This window comes from Pelophylax lessonae (genome assembly GCF_965119305.1).
Source record: "Pelophylax lessonae genome assembly, chromosome: 1".
Taxonomy (NCBI): Eukaryota; Metazoa; Chordata; class Amphibia; order Anura; family Ranidae; genus Pelophylax; species Pelophylax lessonae.
Genome location: NC_138768.1, coordinates 81193271 through 81214877, shown reverse-complemented (window position 1 = coordinate 81214877; position 21607 = coordinate 81193271). Strand labels below are relative to the sequence as shown.

Here is a 21607-nt window from a genome sequence, read left to right as displayed (position 1 = left end):
ACCGTAGTTAGTCTGGTTGAAGAAAGTCCATCTAGTTCAACCAATAAAAGGACAAGTCATTTTTTTTTTTTTTTTATTGCTGCTTGCTCTTGCTCTCTGAGCGCTGCTTCCCTGAATGTCCAGTCTTCACAGGAAGAGTTTAGAGTGGGACATGCAATCTCCAGACAGTGTGTTAGCTGGGGGAAGGGATGAGCAGAGGAGTGCCTATGCTACAGAACTACAAGTTTTTGATTATGCACACCGTAAAGGGAGACAACTCTTTTCCTTGCATGCAAGGGTGGCTCCATAAAACACTGCAAGAGAAAGGAATCACCCCGAAACAGGAAGTATGGGGCAAAGGTCATGACACCAGCCAGGAAAAAAACTTGAAAGTAAATACTCAGTAAATGATAAAAATCTTAAGGGTTTACAATTTAATCAGTTTAATTGATAAAACACAGTGGACCGAAACCAACAGATGACATGGCTTCCTAAATCATCACTGACTGGAGAGGCACAGAATCCAAGTTGCATGAGGCCCAGTGTGAGGTTTCCACAGTCAGTGATGATTTGGGGAGCCATTTTATCTGCTGGTGTTGGTCCACTGTGTTTTATCAAGTCCAAAGTCAGCGTAGCCCTCTACCAGGAAATTCTAGAGCACTTCATGCTTCCCTCTGATGACCAGCTTTTATGGAGATGCTGATTACATTTTCCAGTAGGATTTGGCACCGCCCACACTGCTAAACCTACCAATACCTGGTTTAATGATCATGTTATCACTGTGCTTGATTGGCCAGCAAACATCGCCTGACCTAAACCCCATAGAGAGTCTGTGGGGTATTGTCAAGAGAAAGATAAGAGACACCAGACCCAACAATGCAGAGGAGCTGAAGGCCGCCCAATAAAGAAACCTGGGCTTCCATAACACCTCAGCAGTGCCACAGGCTGATCGCTTCCATGTCACGCCACTGCAGTAATTCATGCAAAAGGAGCCCCAACCAAGTATTGAGTACATACTATACTGTACATGGGCATACTTTTTAGTAAGCCAACATTTCTGTATCAAAAATCCTTTTTTTTTTTTTGTTGCTCTTATGTAATATTCAAATTTACTGAGATACTAAATTTAGGGTTTAGCCGAAATTTACCGAGATACTAAATTTAGGGTTTTCACTAGCTCTAAGTCATAATCATCAAAATTAAAGAAAAAAAATGCATGACATATATCACTCCGTGTGTAACTCATCTAAATAAATTATAGGAATTTCACTTTTTGAATCGAATTACTGAAATAAATTAACTTTTTGATGATATTCTAATTTTATGAGATGCACCCGTACAGTATATTACACAGCCATTATTTAGAGAATTCTCAGAAAGCACAATTTTTTTTAGTTTTGTTTTACGAACATAATCTTTTTGATGATATTCTACCTGTATGAGATGCACCTGTATGTATGCACCTGAACATGAAGCACGGCGCCTCAATGGCTTAGTTTGTTGGAACTGGTAGATAGAACGCCTTCTGTTCTCTGGTCGATCGTGTTATGTAAACAGCGCTCACCCTGTGTGTTTTATAAATAAGACCGTTGTCAGCCTACTGTCCTGGCATTACACAGGTGGCAGATGGAGTTGGCTGGGATGACACCTGAGGCTCTATTCACTAACCTGTAACCTGATGGAGACTGCACACCGTAGTCACAGCTGACATTGTACAACAGGATCTCCTCTTTGTTCACAGCACAGCAATGTTTCTGTTTTCCCTTGCCTCAACTTGCTTTCCCTTGGGAACCTGAATTGCAGCTGCTCATTGCTGGGTGCAGAGGCAATTCACAGATAAACTTCAGGCACACAGCTAAATACACAATTGAGATATGGTTTTGTTGGGAGATGTTTTATCATCTAACTGCCAGAGGATTTGATTTGTGTCCATTATTGCCCAACTCTGGGCAAATATTTTTTGTAAGTAAATGGTCCCACAGCTGCAGTTAAAAAAAAAAAAAAAAAGTAGCTCTGGCTGCATAACTCACCTTCTTTCCTGCTCTGTTCCCTATAGTAATTATTTTTTGCCACAAGATGTCCCCAGTCTTTGATTGTCCAGGAGGGTAGGTTGACCCAGGAGTTGGGTCCTAAAGGGTACTTTCCCAAGTTTCCTTACCCTTTTGCCCCACCTTCTAAGTAGGTCTTATCCCTCCCAACCACCCAAATTTCTGTACTTACCTAAATCTCACTCTGAGACCTGCATCATTGTTTATATCCCTCTTGATCCAATGTCTGCACTTGTGCAGTTCAGCCTCAGAGCCTTCTGGGGGCTGGTAGGCAATCAGTCTGCTCCTACTAGCCTCATGGCTAGGTCTCCATTTCCATCTGGAAGCCTTGACAGAAGGCCCATCTGTTACATGTTACATTTTGTATGTTTGTAGGGTCAGTCAGAAAATACATCCTAATATTTAAAATCATTGCCTTTATTGGAGTTGCTTTTAATGCCCTTTCTAGGGTTTCGTTGAACACCACAATATAGTATATAACCACGATCATGTATCACAGTTGTCCTGAATAAGTGGTGGAAATGAAACACGTTGACTTGTGATTATGATCAGGGGAGTTCAATAAGCCATGTGCACCACTTTTCTGGTGGCTTGGCTCTTTAAAATCTCCTGTCTTAGATCCCTGCCACCGGTTTCATTAGCGTTACCAAAACATGTGGCAGATTCAGATTGTTCTTTTTAGCACCACTTTTACAAAGTGCAACTATGACTGCACTAAATTGGAAAATTAGTTAATTATCTCCAGTTCATAGATAACAAAACTGGAAGACCAACTCTAAAGGCTCGTACACACTTGACGAAAATCGTACGAAATATCCTCCGATTTTTCTCTCTCATGCTCAGAGGTCATAACGGTTTTTAGTTGACAGTGCATGATGTTCACGAAATTTCTCGTCCAATTTTTTATTTTGGGACATTTGTTCCTAGATTTCTGGATCATCAGCAATTTCAGATCATGCTCGGTCTTTCGTATCTGATTTTTCGGGGACGTACTGCATACACATTAAACGAAAACGGGAGCCCCGGGCGAGCCGCCCACTCCTAGTAATGACAGCCGAACAGCTTCTCAGCCGCATCGGTTGTCATTAAAAAACAGCCGACCGTCGGCTATGGACACCGGTACCAGGGTGATGCCTCTAGCTGCAGGCATCACTCCGGTACAAGCACTTTCCGAGTACAAGCACTTTCCGAAATATCGGCAATATCGGTAACCTCAGGGGCTGATTCCGATATATCAGGGAAAGTGCATATCGGACCCTGATATATCGGTGTTGCCGATAATCGGTCAATCTCTAGTTTTTACCCATCTAACAATTTGGTACACACACACTATTCTGTCTCAGAAAACTGGACAGTATGAAGTCCCACTTGTACACAAAGCAATTTCTGCAAGGCAAATTTTTTGTCCTGTATCACAGCGGGCAGCCTGTCAATAAAACTTTAATGTCCTTCAGCCGTGACAGTTTAACTGCTCCTCTCATATGAGGTCTGCTGGAGTATTGTGACTCAGACCTGGAACCTTTCCAGATAGTGATTGCAGCTTCAAATCACCTGCTAAGCCCTTGAACTGCCAGCAACGTTTTCTTTTGTAGAATTGCGATTACATGTTATTGTATAAGAATAGAATCAAACAGAAAACCATCCAAACATAACATCACTTTTATGTCCAAATCCCTCCATTTGTCCAAAGTTGTCCCTCTTTGGGCCCAATTTATCCATCTACAATCATGGGAAAAATTAAATGCATCCCATAAAAATTGTTTATTTTTTCAGCCTGTTGGAAAAAGGCAAGTATTAGATATTTATTCAAACAATGCTTACAGATAAAGGTGATATACTGAATAAGAAAACAAGAAAAAAAATTGCCTGTTCAATCCATTTATTTAACAAAATATCAATAGATGTTTGCTGGGGAAAAAGTAAGTACACCGTTGGAAAAGTCGATAGAACAACTGACTTGACTTCTTGTAGACTTTTGTATAACTTCCCGCAAGTGTCTGATATTTTTCACCAGTCCTCAATGCTAAATCCCTGCAATTGCAAGGTGTTTGAAGGATTCTTTGCATGAGCTGCCTTTTTTTAAATCCACCCCTACAAAATATCAATGGGAAATAAGTCAGGCATTAGACTAGGGGTGTCCATAATCCTTTATTTCTTTTTGAACCATTCTTTGATGGATTTGCTGGTTTGCTTTGGATCATTATCATGTAAAGTCTCCCTTCAAGTTTAACTTCAACTTGTGGATCCATGGCCCCACAGTTTCGTCAAGTACACCTAAATATGATGCATAATGTATTGTTGACTCAATAAGTGCGAGCTGCTAAGACCTGAAGCAGCAAAATGACTCCAAACTATATTACTGTATTTTCCGGCGTATAAGACGACTGGGCGTATAAGACGACCCCCCCTAATTTTCAAGTTAAAACATAGGTTTTGGGCTATACTCGCCGTATAAGACTACCCCCCTTCCGAAGCAAGGCAACACTATTGAAAAACATCCAATTTCTTACAGATTTCCAAGGTACCCTAGTACTGTAATACATGTAATCTCTCATAATATCTCCAAGGTACCCTAAGTATAAGTATTACCAGTAGATGTAATCTCAAGACGCTGGCTGTGCGGGAATCCTGTACCGGTATACCGTATGTACCGTAGCTCCGGCTACATACAGTGTACCGCGCTGAGCCAATCACAGTGAGCGATGTATTCTATTATTGAATGCAAAGCCTGCTCGGATTGGCAAAGTCAGAGAGGCGGGCTGATGTTACTCCGCCAGTCCGAGCAGGCTTTGCATTCAATAATAGAATACATCGCTCTGACGCTCTCCCTGATTGGCTCAGCGCGGTACACTGTATGTAGCTGAAGCTACAGTACATACGGTATACCGGTACAGGATTCCCACACAGCCAGCGTCTTGAGAGATTACATCTACCGGTAATACTTATACTTAGGTTACCTTGGAGATATTATACTCGGCGTATAAGACAACCCCCCATTTTCGGGGGATTTTTTTGAGGTTCAAAAGTATACACCAGAAAATACAGTATTTCCATCACAACTTTTCACAGTTGTTACGAGGTTCTTCTGACGAAAAACTATCTTCAGAATCCGGCAAACATGTCTATTTATATTGCGAAATAACAACTTTAACTTTGATCAGTCTTCAGCACATTGTTCCAGAAGGCCTGGCCTTTGTATATATAACTGCAAACTGTATTCTTGCTCGAAAATGTATTTATTTATTTTTCTTTTTGGACAGCAAATGCTTTTTCTTAATATGCCTCGTATGCGGGTTGAATTTGTCTCTTTCTAATTGTAGATCTATGCACTTTGACCACAGCTGTTGCAAGGGTTAGCTCTTGAATATTTTGGGGACCTTGGAGACTTCCTTTAGCATCAAACTGTCAGCTTTCGGGTTGGATTTGCTTGGCTGGCCAGTCTTGGACAAATGTAAATTATTTTCCTTACATTGGAATGCTTGATTTCAAATCATTTGGCAATCTTTTTTAGATCTCTTGCCAGACTCCTCAGCATCTACAGCTTTCTTTTTGAGGTCCCTGAAGAGCTTATCTGATTTTGGCATGATGATACAGCACAACAATATCAGAACAGAAAACACCAGATCATAGAGCTCAGAGGTTTACATAAGACAGAGCCTACCTGTATACTCCCAAAGAATGTTCTAATAATTGGCACATTGGCACCTGATCTGGATTTTAAATTCATGGATTTGTAATTGTGGTAAATGTGGGAGTGTACGTACTTTTGATATTATTATTATTCTACAGGATTTATATAGCGCCGACCATTTAGGCAGTGCTTTACAACTTGAGGGTAGACAGTACAACTACAATATACTTTAATACAGTAGGGGGTCAGAGAGCCCTGCTCATTAGAGCTTACAATCTAAGGGATTGTCAAGGGAGGGTCAAGATATACAAGAGGTAATAACTGGGGGGGGGGGGGGTGTGCTGATGGAGAAAATAAATGTAAAGTTGTTAGGTGGGGGCCAGATAGACTTTCCTGAAGATTTTTCAGGGATTGTCTGAAAGTGAACAAAGTAAGAGATAGTCAGACAGATTGAGGTAGAGCATTCCAGAGGATGGGAGAGGCTCAGGAGAAGTCCTGGAGGCAAGTTTGGGATGAGGTGACAAGGGGGCTAGAGAGCAGGAGGCCTTAGGAGGAGCGAAGAGATCGATTTGGTTTGTATTTTGAAATCAGGTTAGTGATGAAGCTGGGGGGCAGGTTGTGGATAGCTTTGTAAGTTATTGTTAGTATCTTGAATTTAATTCATTGGTTGATTGGCAGAGAGGGGTAGCAGACGCTGAGCGGTTTGTAAGGTGAATGAGCCTGGCAGCAGCATTTATGATGGACTAAAGGGGGGATAGCTTATTTAAAGGTAAGCCAATTAGGAGGGAGTTGCAGTAGTCAAGACGAGAGGTGACCAGGGAGTGGATAGAAGCTTTTTGCTGTCATTGGTTAGGATCGGTGCATCTTGGAGATGTTGTGGAGGTTGAGATGGCAGTCTTTGGGCCGCGATTGGATGTGAGGCCGAAAGGATAGTTCAGAGTCCAGGATTACAACTAGAACCTTGGCATGGGGGGGACGGGTTGATAGTTGAGCTGTTGATTGTGACAGAGAAATTAGGGGAAGAAGCACGTTGGGGAGGAAATATCATGCGCTCAGTTTTGGATAGGTTGATTTTGAGGAAGTGATGTGACATCCAGGCTGATATGTGATGCGGGAGGAGGCAGATGGAGTTAGGGGGGGTGGAGAGAGAGATTTAGGTGTCGTCAGTGTAGAGATGATATTGGAAGCCATGGGAGACAATCAACTGACCCATGCAGGAGGTGTAGATTGAGAACTGGAGAGGTATATGACAGATCTGCTTTTTTTTTCTCACGTAGATTATGAGAATGAATACATGTCAATTTTATGTGACATTTGTTTAAGGATATCATCTAAAAGCAGGCACTATTTGCATAGATATCTAATTCTTAGATTGTAAGCTCTAACGAGCAGGGCCCTCTGATTCCTACTGTGTTAAAGTGTATTGTATTTGTACTGTCTACCCTCATGTTGTAAAGAGCTGCATAAACTGTCGGCGCTATGTAAATCCTATATAAAAATAATAATAATAATGTTTGCCTCGTCAAATGTTAAATTCAACAATTTTCATGGTGTGTACTTACTTTTTCATTACTGTGTTTATAAATGAATGCTCTTTTTAAAGCAGAACTGAACTTTTTTTTTTTTTTTTTTTTTAATAAATTCCAAAGCGTTAAATAAAAAAAGCTTTTGCTGCACTATTCATCTTTAGTCCATCTCTGTCCCTGCAGTGATTCCTCTTGCCGCTAGATGAGATCAATTAAAAGCAATTCCACAATAAGGCATTTACCATATACCACTATACTCAATATATCTGGACTTTTATTTTTTTTGTGCAACCTGCAAATGGACTGCACTTGTGGCCCATTTACATTTTTGCAGTGCTAAACGCAGGATACAGTGTGTTGTGTTAAGGCAGCCAGTTCATTTTAATGGCCGTCCTTAGAGTGGTTCTCAAGACAGAAGGTTTTTTACCTTTTATGTATTCTATGCATTAAGGTAAATAACCTTCTGTATGCAGCTCCCCCTTATAATTACCTAAGCCTGATCTCAATCAGTGATGTGCAAGAGAGCAGTGGCTCCTTCAGCTCTTGTGCTCCAGCTGCTATCAATCACTAGCACTGGAGTGCATCATTGTTAAAGAGTGTTACAGCATGGCATGTCTGACTGTATGGTTTTGAGATTGGGACAGCCAGGTGCACATCTTTTTTAGTTATAGAGCCATTGTGCAAGCAACCGAAAAATAGGGAGAATGCCATAGTGAACATCTTTCAGAAATAATTAGTTGCCAGACTGTCATGCTGACTACATTTTCTTGGTCTTGTATGATTTCAACTTTTTTCTTTTTAACTAGCATTATCTAAAGGGAGATCAGAAAGAAGAAGTATTGTAGTTTTCTCACAACAGTTTCACTAACGAGTCCCTGTTGTCATGTTGGTGTAATACGGTGTAGGATATGAATCAGGTTGTGTCGGGGAAGCCTCGGGCACTCTATTCCTTGTACTGGGAAAGAATGAGGTGACTTCCCGAACTGCTGTGAATAACACAATGTAGACACGTCTCATAACCTTTAGGAACTAATCCTCTACATCCCTATTACTGCCACAAGATCTCTTTCGAAACCTTTCGATCAACGTAACTTCTCAGGTTGTGATGGGATGTTTGTCACTGCAGGGCACCTTCAGTTCCAACTTATTTTTGGAAGAAATGGCGATCGGCCAAAATATGCAAGCAAGGATAATTTTTTTACACATCTGAAAAAGAGGGTTTGCTCCATCTGAAAATCTAATTTTTGTTGGGCTTTTGTAGATGCTGATTACTAATTAAAGATTATTCCCTCATTTAATGCGTAAGTCAATCCAAAAGTTAGATGTTTTTTTTTTTAGGCCTGTCTCCTTATGTCTTCGGATATTTCACCTTTCCTCTTGGGAGATTTAGGTGTTTCTGCCCACCTTTGGGTGTCCCAGCTCATCCTACTGCATTCTTCATAACCTAAAAGAAATGCCGAATCCAACAAGAGGGTGGGACTCTCATGGCCACAACAGGTGGGCAAACCCAGGAAAACTTTAATAGAGTCCATAAGATGTTTCGGGGGGGTTTCTTTTGGATGGACTAATCCTTTAATAACCTTTTGAGAAGTAATCAGCATCTACAGTAAACCAAGACCAAACATGACCTTTTAAAAGGGAGTAATACAGATATCTTCAAATGCATCAAATCTCTGTGAGAAAAGCGATAAACCTTGCTTGTATATTTGTATCATGTTTGAGACGTTACCAACATTTTATAGAAGACCAAGAACCAAGATTATCCAGATTACCATTTTATTGAAGGGTCAAGTCAATCCAAAAACGTGTTTGTGTATGTATGCATGTGTATATATATATATATATATATATATATATATATATATATATATATATATATATATATATATAATATAGAGATCGATAGATAGATAGATAGATATGGGCTTCCTATATGTTTTTGATCTACCAGTTATAACTGTTGACTTTCTTTCCTCCTGGGGATTCTGTTGTTCCCACCCGGTATTGTGCATCCCAGCTCTTCCTATTGCATTCTGTATAACATAAAATTAACAGAAAATCCAACAAGGGAAGTGGGATTCTCATCATGGTCACATGAGATAGACAAAACCAGAAACTCCATGAGCAATTGTCAGGTGGGGGGGGGGGGGGGCTTTTGGTGCTCTTGTTAGCATCTACCAAGTGATCTGTTAGCTAAAATGTATTTATTTAATACAGGTACTTGTATAGCTCTATCAATTTATGCAGTGCTTTACATATACAGTATATTGTACAGTCGCTGCTCGCAAGGAGCTTACAATCTAAGGTCTCTAACTCCCATTCATACATACACATACTAGGGTCAATTTAGACAGGAGTCAATTAGCCTACCAATATGTCTTTTGGAGTGTGGGTTATCAGTTTTTTTGGACTTGATTCTTGCAAACTAGCCCTACATTCTCTGCTTTGTTTGGTTAGCTATTACGTGTGAAAAATTGATTAAATCGCCCATTGTAATGTCTTGACACCATATCCCATTAAGATATTTAATTACCAAAGCGATAAAATACTTTGCATCCTTTATACAAATGATTTTATGTCTTAAATCGATATTACTTGCATCATCGCTGTGCATTTCTAAGAGATGAGAAGGGTCCACTACACATTAAAGCTTTTATTAGGTTTAGTATGTATAAAAAGAAACATGGAGGGCCAACTTTTGTTCATTTTCTGATCATCGCAGCAAAAGCTACTGCAAATTTTATTCCAAATTCAGCCAATTTGGGACACAGGTGTAGAGAAGGAGCTGTTCCCTTTCCAGTGGTGAAAAGGGAACCATCAAAAAAACAAAAGCAAAGCTTTACCTCCTCAGAAAAATCTGAAATCCATGCTTCAAATATTATCATTGATTACGCACACATGTGAGGCAAAAAGTAACTACAGGCATACCCCATTTTACGTACACTCACTTTATGTACACCCACGAGTACGGACACAGCATGGCACTACTCCCGGTTTTTAACATTGGCGTCTATGGGAAATTTTGGTTAGCTTGACATGGCAATGCTCCCTGTCTGACCAAGATTTTCCATAGACACCAATGTTAGACAGGAAGCAGTGCCATGTCAAGCCGACCAAAATTTCCCATAGACACCAATGTTAGGGAGTGGCACTGCTCCTTGTCTAACATTGGTGTCTATGGAAATCTTGGTCAGCTTGGCAAGGCACTGCTCCCGAACCATAAGCGACAGGGACACCAAATTTAGGGAGCACCGAGAGGAGACCCAGGACTACAACATATCCTATTTTGTGGCTCTCCTAGGTAATCTACTATGTCATAGTCCTGGGTCCTCTTAACATGCTCCCCAAGTTTGGTGTTCTTATCACTTATGGTTTGGGAGCAGTGCCATGTCAAGCTGACCAAGATTTCCTATAGAGCTTAGTGTATTTACATGCATTGAGAAGTGAAAAAAGGTACCGTATTGCTTCACTTTAAGTACATTTTTGTTTCACATGCATGCTCTGGTCCCATTGTGTACTTAAAAGTGGGGTATGCCTGTATGCACTTTCTATGGATGCCACATCCCTAAATCCAATGCAAATCTGTGAACATAATGGGTGGGAATTTAAAGGCATCAAGAGAATTTCACAATAATTGTTGTATCTGTTTTTAATTCTTACGTGCAATAAACTTTTTCCATTTACATTTTTGTGATATGGTCTTGATGCCTTTTGAGTCCCACCCATTATGTTCACAAACTTTCATATTATCATTGATTAAATCAGTATTTTTTTTTTTATGTATTTTTTATTTTTTGCATTGTAGACTACTCCTTTCTACAAGATGAAGTTATGTTTCAGTTGTAGACATTATCTGGTTTTCTGTTCTATACATTTATTTTCACCAATGATTCCCCCATTTACATGAATGGCAGGCCATCCTACATTGATCCTGTGTTTAAGACAAAACTGTAGCATGCTGCAGATCTGCCTCCTTGTGCACAGAAATAGTTGTGTGTACCTGTGCAGGTGATGATTTCTGGTAATAGAAAGCATTCCTAATTGTTCAACTGAGATGGGATGTAATTAGGAATTTCAAACGTAAATGATCCAGAGAACAAACCCCCTGTATTCAGGGCAAATTCACATCTGCATGTGTTGCTGTAAAACACAATAGAAAGGGAGTTTTACTGCATGTTAACGCAACTCAAAACTGACTGACTGCCGTGTGATGCAGTACCAATCTTTTTTAGGTGATACAACAGAGGAATGTGAACCGTACGATGTAGTGTGCTGTGTTAAATAAAAATATTGCATTAAATAAAAATATTGCAGGTATGTTAAAGTCTGCATTGTGGTTTATTTGCTGCCTGATCAAAATTTTAAAACCGAAAATTACAACGGAAATCTCTGATTGTTGCCTTTTTGTGTATAAATGGTGTGGACAGTAAATAGAAAAGTGTATTCAGTTGGTAGAACGGAGAACAGCAAATGTTGAGGTTACTGTGCCCTTAAATATGAGCAGGTGCAGTTCCTGTAAGTGAACCAATCTAATTACCCTTCATATTTTCTTGTAGGCTTGTTCGGCTCATTAAGAGATGCAGCTGCTAAAATAACCTCTGAAGGATCTGGCAGAAGACAAGGAACAGAGAATGCGGAATAAGCTTTGCCTGTGCGGCTTGATTGCTGTTGTCTGTTTGCTGAGCCATGTCTGCAGCCAGGCCACTGGTGAGTGTCAGTACTTTGCCTTAACCACTCTAGGTTTTGCCCAGTGTAATTTAAAAGAAAGTGTAGTTTATTTTCAGAAAGCACATATTTTGAGTTAAAGCGGTATGAAATCCATAAACAAACATTGATTATATTGAAACTTACCAATCCTTACATGTGGTGGCTGCATTCGTTTTCTTTTTTAGGCCTTGAGGTGTCTCCACTGTAGATGGTGGAACAATGGAGCCACCTTGGACAACAGCATTCCATACCAGTTTTCCTTGGGCAGACTGTGCATGTGAGGGCATTTATTAATCTTGGCATTGCCGAAATTGTACACTGTGCGTGTACGCAGCTCAGTTTATAGTGCAGACAGGCAGGTAAAAAGCTTTAATGCCGAAAATACTTGGTATGTTTGTTCTGCAATTAAAAAAAAAAAAACCTGCATGTTTAAATTGTTTCATTTTTTTACAGTTTCACTTTTCTATTGCAGGGACATTTACTTCTATACATGCTTTCAAAACTAGTTTTTGTAGTAAATATAGATCTTGTCGTTCTGTAATTATGCAAATGTTGTGCTAAAATGTCTCCAATAAAAGAGGAGTGCATTGTTGTAAATGAGGCAGCCAACCCTTAAGCCAGGTACACACGGGCAAAACGTTGGGAGACATTTGCCAGTTTGCCAAAAAAAAAAAAACAGCCGACATTCGCGCCGTGTGTATGTCGGGCTTTCCGACAGAAGCTGGCCGTTTTGCATGTGTACTGGAAAACCATCAGCCGACCGACTCCCTACCAGTGATCTCCGCCAGTGGCGGAGAGAGCCGATCGGAGAGCCCCCCCCCCCCCCATCAGAACACAATAGCTCTGCGGGGTAGATCGCTATACTAACTTCGCATAATTGTATAAGCGGCTCCAATTAGAGCCCGCTGGTTTAAACAAAAAAAAATCAAATAATGTATACCAGGCTTTAACCCCTTGGCGTTGGCTGCTGCTGGCCCTTTAAGGGGTTTGCAATGCCGGGTGGATGCTTATGGCCATGTGACCGCCGTGAATGGTTGTCTCGGCGGTCACATGATCGGAAAAGTTCAAAACCTTTTGCAATCAGGAACTTTACGTGAGCCGCCCGTCACTGTGCCAGGAGCATGCAAGGCTTGCGCTCTTGGCACAGCACTGTTGACGCTAATACACCCAAATGTGCGGGCGCCAAGGCCCAGCCACCGAGTGGTTGCTCGGCGCCAAGAGGTTAAGCTGGCCATACACGTGTCACTTTTTACTCAATGTTGCCACTGTAGAACCAGGAGGAATCGCAAATACAATTGCATGTAATCGCCAGAAGCTAAGTGATTTTATCACGGCCATCAGAATTCAGTCGATTGTGAAGTCGAAAATGGGCAACCAATTTGCAGCTTTATAATAGTTGATCAAAATATTAAATTAAATTAAAGCAAAATCGAGCAGGAGAAAACCTTAATTTTGTTATAATTATTTTTTCATGTGAAAACCACCATTTTATGTCTTCAATTGTTTAGCAATTTTGGCAAAATATGGAATTGAAATTTTGATCGCTCTCTCAGATTGCCACTTATGTGTCCGGCATTAGACTGCCGCCACGCCTAACACCATTACCTCAACACACAGTCACTTTCTGGTACTATTCTTTTGTTTTCCTTCGGTGGCTGGTATTTATCAAGTGCAGAAAATGCCAGTCCCTGCACAAAGTGTGGATGGGCTATATGAGATGGGCAGCATTGCATGCGATGTGCTTTCTCGGTAAACATTTTGAGGTATTGTTATACTGTATATACCCTCAATTTTTCATAGTACCTTCACATTTAACATCATTGCTGTTTTGTAGGTGAGCATTTCTCATCTCGTTGTAGATTCCCTCTTGCTCTTTCATGTAGTTGCTAGTAGTGCTCGACCGATATCGTTTTTTATTGCTGATACCGATACCAATATTTTGGTCATCGCATATCGGTATCTGACGATTTATTTTCGGACATTTAAAAAAAAAAGTTTTTTTTTTTTTTTTTACAGGTACTCTTGTGGAGGCATCTGGGAGTCTAAAAGACCCCAAACCCCTCCTCTGCACTTAAAAGCATTAAAAACGCCAAGTTTGGCTGTTTTGAATGCTGTCATTTTTTTTAATTTGGTGCAGAGTACCCGGAAGTAATGTCATGACACCACTTCCGAGTTTTTACGTGGAGACCCGATCAGAGCCGAATGCAGCTTTGATTGGGTCTTTGGTGGCCGTGCAGGTATAATGCCCGGGTCTCCCAGTGGGACAGGAGACCCAGGCCAGCCGCAGAAGGTGGCGGGAGGGGGGGGATGTCCCCTCCCGCTCCTTGTAATGACAGCCGCATCGGTTGTCATTACAAGACAGCCGACCGTCGGCTATGGACGCCTTTATCGGGGTGATGCCTCTAGCTGCCGGCATCACTCCGGTACAGCACTTTCCCGAAATATCGGCAATATCGGTAACCTCAGGGGCTGATTCCGATATATCGGGGAAAGTGCAGATTGGCCCTCGATATATCGGCTTTGCCGATAATCAGTCGATCCCTAGTTGCTAGTGGTAGGGGAGCGAAAGGAAGGTAGGTTCTGCTGATGGGGCTAGCATTAAATTGAACACTTTGATTTGCCGTCCATAAGGAAAGCACAACTTCATTTTAATGGCACATGATAAAAGTAAACAAATCCTGTAAAATTATTGAATAGGCTATGATCGTACTTAAGAAGATAGCAGGCCAGCCAGAACATGTTAACATATATATGTTACCACAGCCCAGGATTCAGAGGAACCCAGGTATCTGGAGGGGTTTGGTTTTTTCTGTTTTCTGGCACTGTATGCTGGCTTCCTCCCTCTCAGTCATTAATTAGTGGCAGCTCTCAAAGGACATTGAGCTTATGTCCATTTGAATTATTACGGCTGCCATAAATCTGCGAATAAACAAATGCAAAATGTTGAGATCAGGAAAGTCAGTCATAAAACCTGTTGAGGGACCAGTAAATGTTGAAGTATTTACAGTGGATAATTAAAGTCTCCTATAGTCTGTCTTATTCTTTCCTCCCAATTCTCTCTTTTTTTTTTTTTTTTTTATCCATTATTTTCCTTTTATTTTACTTTTTATGATTCTTGCTCCCCTGTAATCGGCTATTTTTACCGATGGCTCCTCTTCTCCCAGTAGAATTTATATATTCATTGTCCCATTTAATTAACTAAGTTAAGTCCAAGTTGTAAGTGGAGGGTTTCAAGAGTGTCTCTATGCAGACCTCATCCCATATATTTATTCTCTCCCACCCCCATCCCATATATTTATTCTCTCCCACCCCCATCCCCCAGTATCATTTTACATCCTTTATACTTACACCTCTATACTTACTCTATACTTACCTGCTCTGTGCAATGGAATTGCACAGAGCAGCCCTGAATGTCTTCTTCTTGGGTCCCCAGCTGGCGCTCTTGTCTCCTCCTCTCTGTTCAGTGCCCCCACGGGAAGCCGCTGCCCATGGGGGCACTCATGCGTGCTCGCTCCCGAGCCCTTCTACTGCGTCTATTGGCACAGACAGCGGAACTCTGCCCGCTTCCTTATCACTAGCTTTGATTGACAGCACTGTGGGCCAGTGGCTCCTGGTGCCCCAGTAAAGCCATGTAGACATGGAACTGAGAGGAGAAAAAAGCTGCAGATATGCACAGCGCTGGATTGAATGAGGGGGGGGGGGGTCAGGTACGTATAGCGGGGGAGAGAAATTCGATGCCTAAATTTGAAATCATTTTTAGGTCTCCGGAAACCTCAGATAAAATGAAGTCATCAGAGTCAGTGGAAGGAATGTCCCTTACGTTGGTGGTAAGGGAGGAAAGCGCCTCTTAGAGCGGTGGTTAGTATGCCACCCTCCTAACAACTACCAAGATCATTGGTGTCCATGCTGCTGGCTCCTCCAAAGTGGCATTGGACTTGGAACTATGCAGGCACCATCAGATGGGAGGTCAATTGACCACAGTTCAATGGAACCCTAGGAATTGACTGGTTGAGAATGGCTACTTTAGCTTATCCTCTAGCTTTCTCCGCCTCGGCTCCCCTACCTTCCCCCCTTCTCTCCATCTCCTCTCTGTCAACCCCCTTCCCCCTATAATGTGTCTCCTAGCCCTTGCTAGGATACAGAAAATGTTCTAGCATAGAATTTTTGACAATAGTATGATATTTCTCAGGTGTTCAGAGTGCTAATAAATACTGCAACCCCCTCTGCTATGTACAAAAGCCAAGTCATTGTCATCAGGCCAAAAGGAAGCTGGAAGGAGACAGCAAACTTTAACACTACAAGGAAGGAGCTTTTCCTGTTTAGAAGGGCCTGTCATTTTGCCATGGCTGTAGGATGGGGATTGCAGGTAATAGGTATCTGCACTTAATACCTGTTGTATTTTTTGTTAATGTTATATGAACATATCTAAAACGTACATTTTCAAGCACCATAACTCCTAATTGTCACTCAAAACATTGTCCATCAATGAATCGGTGCCCTAGATGTGTAACTTCCCATATAAAATATTTCTATGACCACAACATATTTTATTTGTTTTTCTGGAATTTAGTATTATCCCTGCTTTCCAGCTCTTGTGTACACGCTCGCTAATAAGGGCCATGCTTGGTTTATTTTACATGGACCTATTTTTATCTCATATAGCGCAGATTATTTTGTGTATAAACTTTCACCATCTGAGAAAATATACAAACTTATCCCAAAACAGTAATTGCCTTGACATTGTGCTGAACCTTCAAATTTGTTGCTTTTTACCATTTAATACAAGATATTCCAAACAATCTCAACGAGTCCTAGTTGAGTATACGCATTAAAATAGTAGCCCATTAAAGCTATGCTACCGAACAGTAATTCTCTCTTTTTATGTATTAGGCCAGTGTTTTATCCTCAGCCAGATTGTTACTTCTATCTAAGGTCATGAAGAGGAGATCTAGAAGTAAGGCCTCACTGGCCGAAGCGCATTAGGGTCTATGTCAGGGCTAGATTTTCGCCCTAATAAACTGTATATGAGGACCAGATTGTCGACTTTTTCTATGGCATGAAGAGAACATATTCTTTAAGCTGGTTATAGATGGATCAAAATGCATCCTATTTAGCAGGGACTGGCCAAATTTTGATCCATCTATGGCCATTCCAGCTAGAGAGAAGTTGATCTAACCAAATCTTCTCTTGAATGGGAATGTTGAAAAATTTCCACTCAGTCAGCGAATGGAGCATATCAGCTGTCCCACTGTCAGAATTAAGCAGCACAGGTGGGAGGATTCTGTTATCCACCTTTGGCTTTGGGGATGAGGAAATCCATTTTCTATTTTGTTTTTTGATCAGCTGGCTGATCAAAAAAAAAATCCATCTTGTTGCCAGCTTTACTTACAGTAGTACAGTGTCTTTGGACGTTCGAATGTTTAAATATCTTGTTTCATGAAGCTGAACTCCAGGCAATTAGCTAAATACACAGGTAAAATAAAAAATATATCAGGCATGGGCGTCCGCAGAACTTTTTTCAGGGGGGGGGCATCATTTTAAGGTCACCCATGCTCCGCCCCTTTTCAAAGATGTCATGAAGGGGAGGTGCTTAGTCATTATACTTATTTTGAGTATATTTCCTTAAAGCATGTTATACAGCACAGTGCTTTGCTGTGTAATTTGGCCCCTTGTATCACCTAAAATACCTGGCTGATCCTGCCTGGCTATGTCCTCCCCTCTGTAAACTGACCACGGTGTACCATGGCTGCTGAGCCCTGACACCGTGGTCAGTTTACGTGCCTCTATCATTCGAAGCCCTCCTGTCCTCCTCTGACCTCTCTCCCCCCCCTCTCATTCCCTGCCTGTCTGCTCCTGTGTCCGTGCCCACCCCCCTCCTCTCCTGCTGCTGTAGTTTCATTTAAAGTTTCATATCCTGTCTACAGTCTGTTTAATAATCCTGTGTGCCCCTGTGTCTGTTTTTTTTCTGTTTAAAAATAAGCCATTCTTTACAAGTATAGAGTGCCACTCGCCGCTCATGTGACCCGCCACCTCTCACCTCCTCTCCTCTTCCCCTCCACCTCTCACCTCCTCTCCTCTTCCCCCTCCTCCTCCCCTCCCAACTGACATCAGTGAGTAATCCTTGACCCCGCCCGCTGCAGGCAGCTGTCAGCCGGAGAGAGGAGAGAGCCGACGGGTCACGTGAGCGGCGCTCGGCCCTCTGAAAACTGGTAAAGAACAGCATTTTTTTAAAAGACAGGCACACATGATTATTAAACAGAACAGACAGGATGGTATAAAGTGGCTTAACAACCACTTAAAAGGGGAAGTTGAGATTCCAAGGGGGGGCATTTGCCCCCCCTTGCCCCTACCTGCGGATACCCATGATATCAGGTGAAATATATCCCATCAAGCTGATGACTTCCCTTCGCAACCAGAAGATGTCCGTTGGCATTATCAGCTCAGACTTGGCAAAAATCAGTAGGACCTGATACACCCACCCATCGCCCAGAAAAGTCTGGTCAAAAGTGGTGTTCATTGAAGAAAAAACACAACTCTGAATTGGTAACAAGACCAAGCAACTTGCCAATGCATGAAAACACAGAAACTGGTGTGCAAAAAAATGTAAGCAGGGGCTGTGGACTAGTGAGCTCAAAATTTAAATATCTGGCTGTAAAAAAAGAAGTTTGTTCTCCAAAGGTCTAAAAAGCTGTACATGAGTAATAATGAGTAACTGCAGGGAAACCTGGTTGAGGTTCCTTTGTAGGTGTGCTTTAATACAAATTGTTTTGGGGATTTGGTCAGAATGAATGGTCTCCAGGTGGATACTTTTCTATCTTGCAACAAAGTACGGAAGGTATTTAATTGGTCCCAGATTAAGAGCCGGTCCACACTAGCGCGACTTGTCAGCCTGACAAGTCGCGCTCCCTCGCGGTCCATTGACCGCTACAGGACCCGTTCTAATAGGAGCGACACAAGTCGCTCCGACTTAGAAAAAGGGTCCTGTACTACTTCGGAGCGACTTGCATAGACTTCCATTATGTGAAGTCCCTGCAAGTCGCTCCGAAGTCGTGGGGCATGGGAATGCACAAGTCGCCCCCGAAGTAGTAAGGAGTCGTGTCGCCTTAGTGTGAACCGGCTCTAAATCTTCAGCAGGTCAATGACCCCAAACATACAGCCAACGTCATAAAGAACTATATTCAGCAAAAAGAACATGATCAACATCATTGGATCTGCCTGGGATTACATGAAAGGAGAGAAGCAACCAAGACAGACACAGGCTGGGTTCACACTGATGCAGAGACCACATGTGAGTCGCACCGCATGCCTGTGCACATCACCTGCTATGTCTGTGCGGTGCAAATTCAGCCATACACTTGTATGGCTGAAATCGCATCACATTCGCACCAAAATGATGCAGGACCCTTTTTTTGTCTGCACTAGAATCAGATCACATGGGTGTTCAGACCAATGAGATCCGATTCCATGGTTTGTACTGTGTTCTGCAAACTAATTTGGGGGTGTCATTAACTGTATATTGACACCCACAGCGGTTCGCGGAGTGCAGAGCTTCCTGTGATTCTGACGTGGTGCGGGAACCCGCATAGGAATTGCTGTGGTTCCCGCATTGCACCACTGTGAACTGAGTGTTAATCCACAAAAGAAGTGCGTTTTAGTTCTCCTAGATCAGCCTTGCTCAACCGGAGTTCCTCCAGAGGTTGTTAGGGTTTCCTTGAGCAATGAGAGGTTTCGGACTCTCAGATGAGTAACCACTGACACCAATCATCTTTTTAGATACTGTATCTATAGGAGACAATGTTTTTCCACTGACCACAGTTTTTTAAGGAGCATTTTACCCAGTGACCATCACACTAATGTACTGTAGATATAGTCAATATTAGTAGGGTTTCCCTGGAACCCGAAATTTATTTCAAGGGATCCTCCATGTTAAATTTGAGAAAGGCTGTCGAAGACGTTCAAAACGACTATGTGCCTTTAAAACACTATATTTAAAAGTACATTTTTAAAGGTAAAGGATGGACGTAACAAATATAAATTAGATTTCATTTTTTTCTGATTATGCACTTTTATATGTAAATAAATATAAACCACTTCTTTTTTTTTTTTTTTAAAAACATTCTTTAACTGACCATATTTTTTTCACCTAAAACTGTATGTAAATGGAGGTGGCCATTTGCTCATTACATATGCAGGCTTTTCTTTTGTTAAACCCCTTCTCATTGCATATCTACCAGTCTGATTTACATTCATTTTCTAGTGATATTCACAATGCTCCTGATAGCCAGAGATCCGACCATGTTGGATAGCCAGGCTTTCGGTTATGTCAGAGTGCTCAGTAGCAGGAGTTTAGATATTATGTTGTTGTTCTGTAATACAGACATGTGCCCTCTTGATATAAAGTGTGTATTTTTTTTTTTTTATTATATTTATTTTCGTGATAATATAGGTCTCTTTCAAATCAAGGTATTTTGGTTTGTAAAAGGGACTCTAGAATATCGCGGATACTATCAGTAATGTTGGACTGAAATCTGGGCAGCAGATATTTCACTTCTGTACATAATGTATTCTAGTCATATCCCTCCCCACAGTTCTAGGTTGTAGCAACATTTATTTTATATTTATTCTGATTTCATATTAATATTTTAGAGTCTCCAGAATTCTACCGGAACCTAATATGTGTGACACACGATTTAGAGACCATATCCTGTGACTGGCAAACTCCGGACAATGCTGGATCTCCAGTACTTTATGAAGTTTGTTCACGGTAAGAATCAACCTCCATTTAACTTGACACAGACTTTCACTAGGGTGCCCATTACCTAACCAGTATAATAGTGGAAGAGTGCTGTCCCTTCTTCTCCCAGTGTGAGCTATGTTGTACACGGTATTACATAAGGGTCATACTTCATGAAATTTAGGAACTCCTACTAGTTGCATTTAAATATATGTAATATTTTTTATGAACATATTACTGTATTGGGTTTTTTTTTTATTTATTTATCCGGATTGACCTTTTTGAAGTATAAATCAAGCCAAACTATTCTTGCTAGTGTTGGATAAAGTAGGTAGGTTGAAACCTTTGTTTAAATTTTAGTCCTGCCCGTGTTCCCACTGGGGAGATTCACTCACGCTGTTTGCCCTGGTGAGGGGGGGGGGGGGATCCAAAATGTTATAGTTGTCACCAGTGTTAATTTTGGCATCAAATTTTGATTTAGTTTGACTTTTGACTAATATGCCATTATAGTTTTAGTCCCATTTCAGTCTTCTGCAATTGTTTTAGTTTTACTCCTATTTAGTCGACTAAAATCTGCAGTAGATTTTAGTTGACTAAAATCGAATGGGTTTAGTTCCAAACTCATTATATACTCCTGGAGTAAAAAAATCTAACCGCATATATTTATGGTATTAAGGTTTGAACAAACTCACAGATTTAGCCGCTCTGGATAGTCTGAGGAGGCCTATCATGCACAGTGCTCTGGACGGTGGTCTGAGTGGCGATTTTGGCTCTGAGGAAGAGGGTCCTCCCTCGAAACGCGTAAGCCACATCGGGTTCTGAGGACGCCATCACGCTATCCAGCAGTAGGGAAGTGTCCTGGAAGTGAGCGGTGCCCATTTCCTATATGCTTGTTCATATGCTACGTTTGTGAGTATATTGTACGCTACCCTTCTTTGATTTTAATAAACTTTTAAGTGGTAATGCACAAGGTCAGTGCGCC

The 21607-nt window shown here is 41.4% G+C and overlaps 1 protein-coding gene across 1 annotated transcript in view; it reads left to right on the top strand.

The window, feature by feature from the left end:
- Positions 1-21607, top strand: part of LIFR (LIF receptor subunit alpha) — a 135581-nt gene that overhangs the window by 61354 nt on the left and 52620 nt on the right. Inside the window, exons 2-3 of the mRNA XM_082264818.1 lie at positions 11741-11891; positions 20538-20655. Coding sequence (XP_082120944.1) covers positions 11816-11891; positions 20538-20655 — 194 coding nt within the window. The 5' untranslated portion in view covers positions 11741-11815. The remainder of the gene's footprint in view (positions 1-11740; positions 11892-20537; positions 20656-21607) is intronic.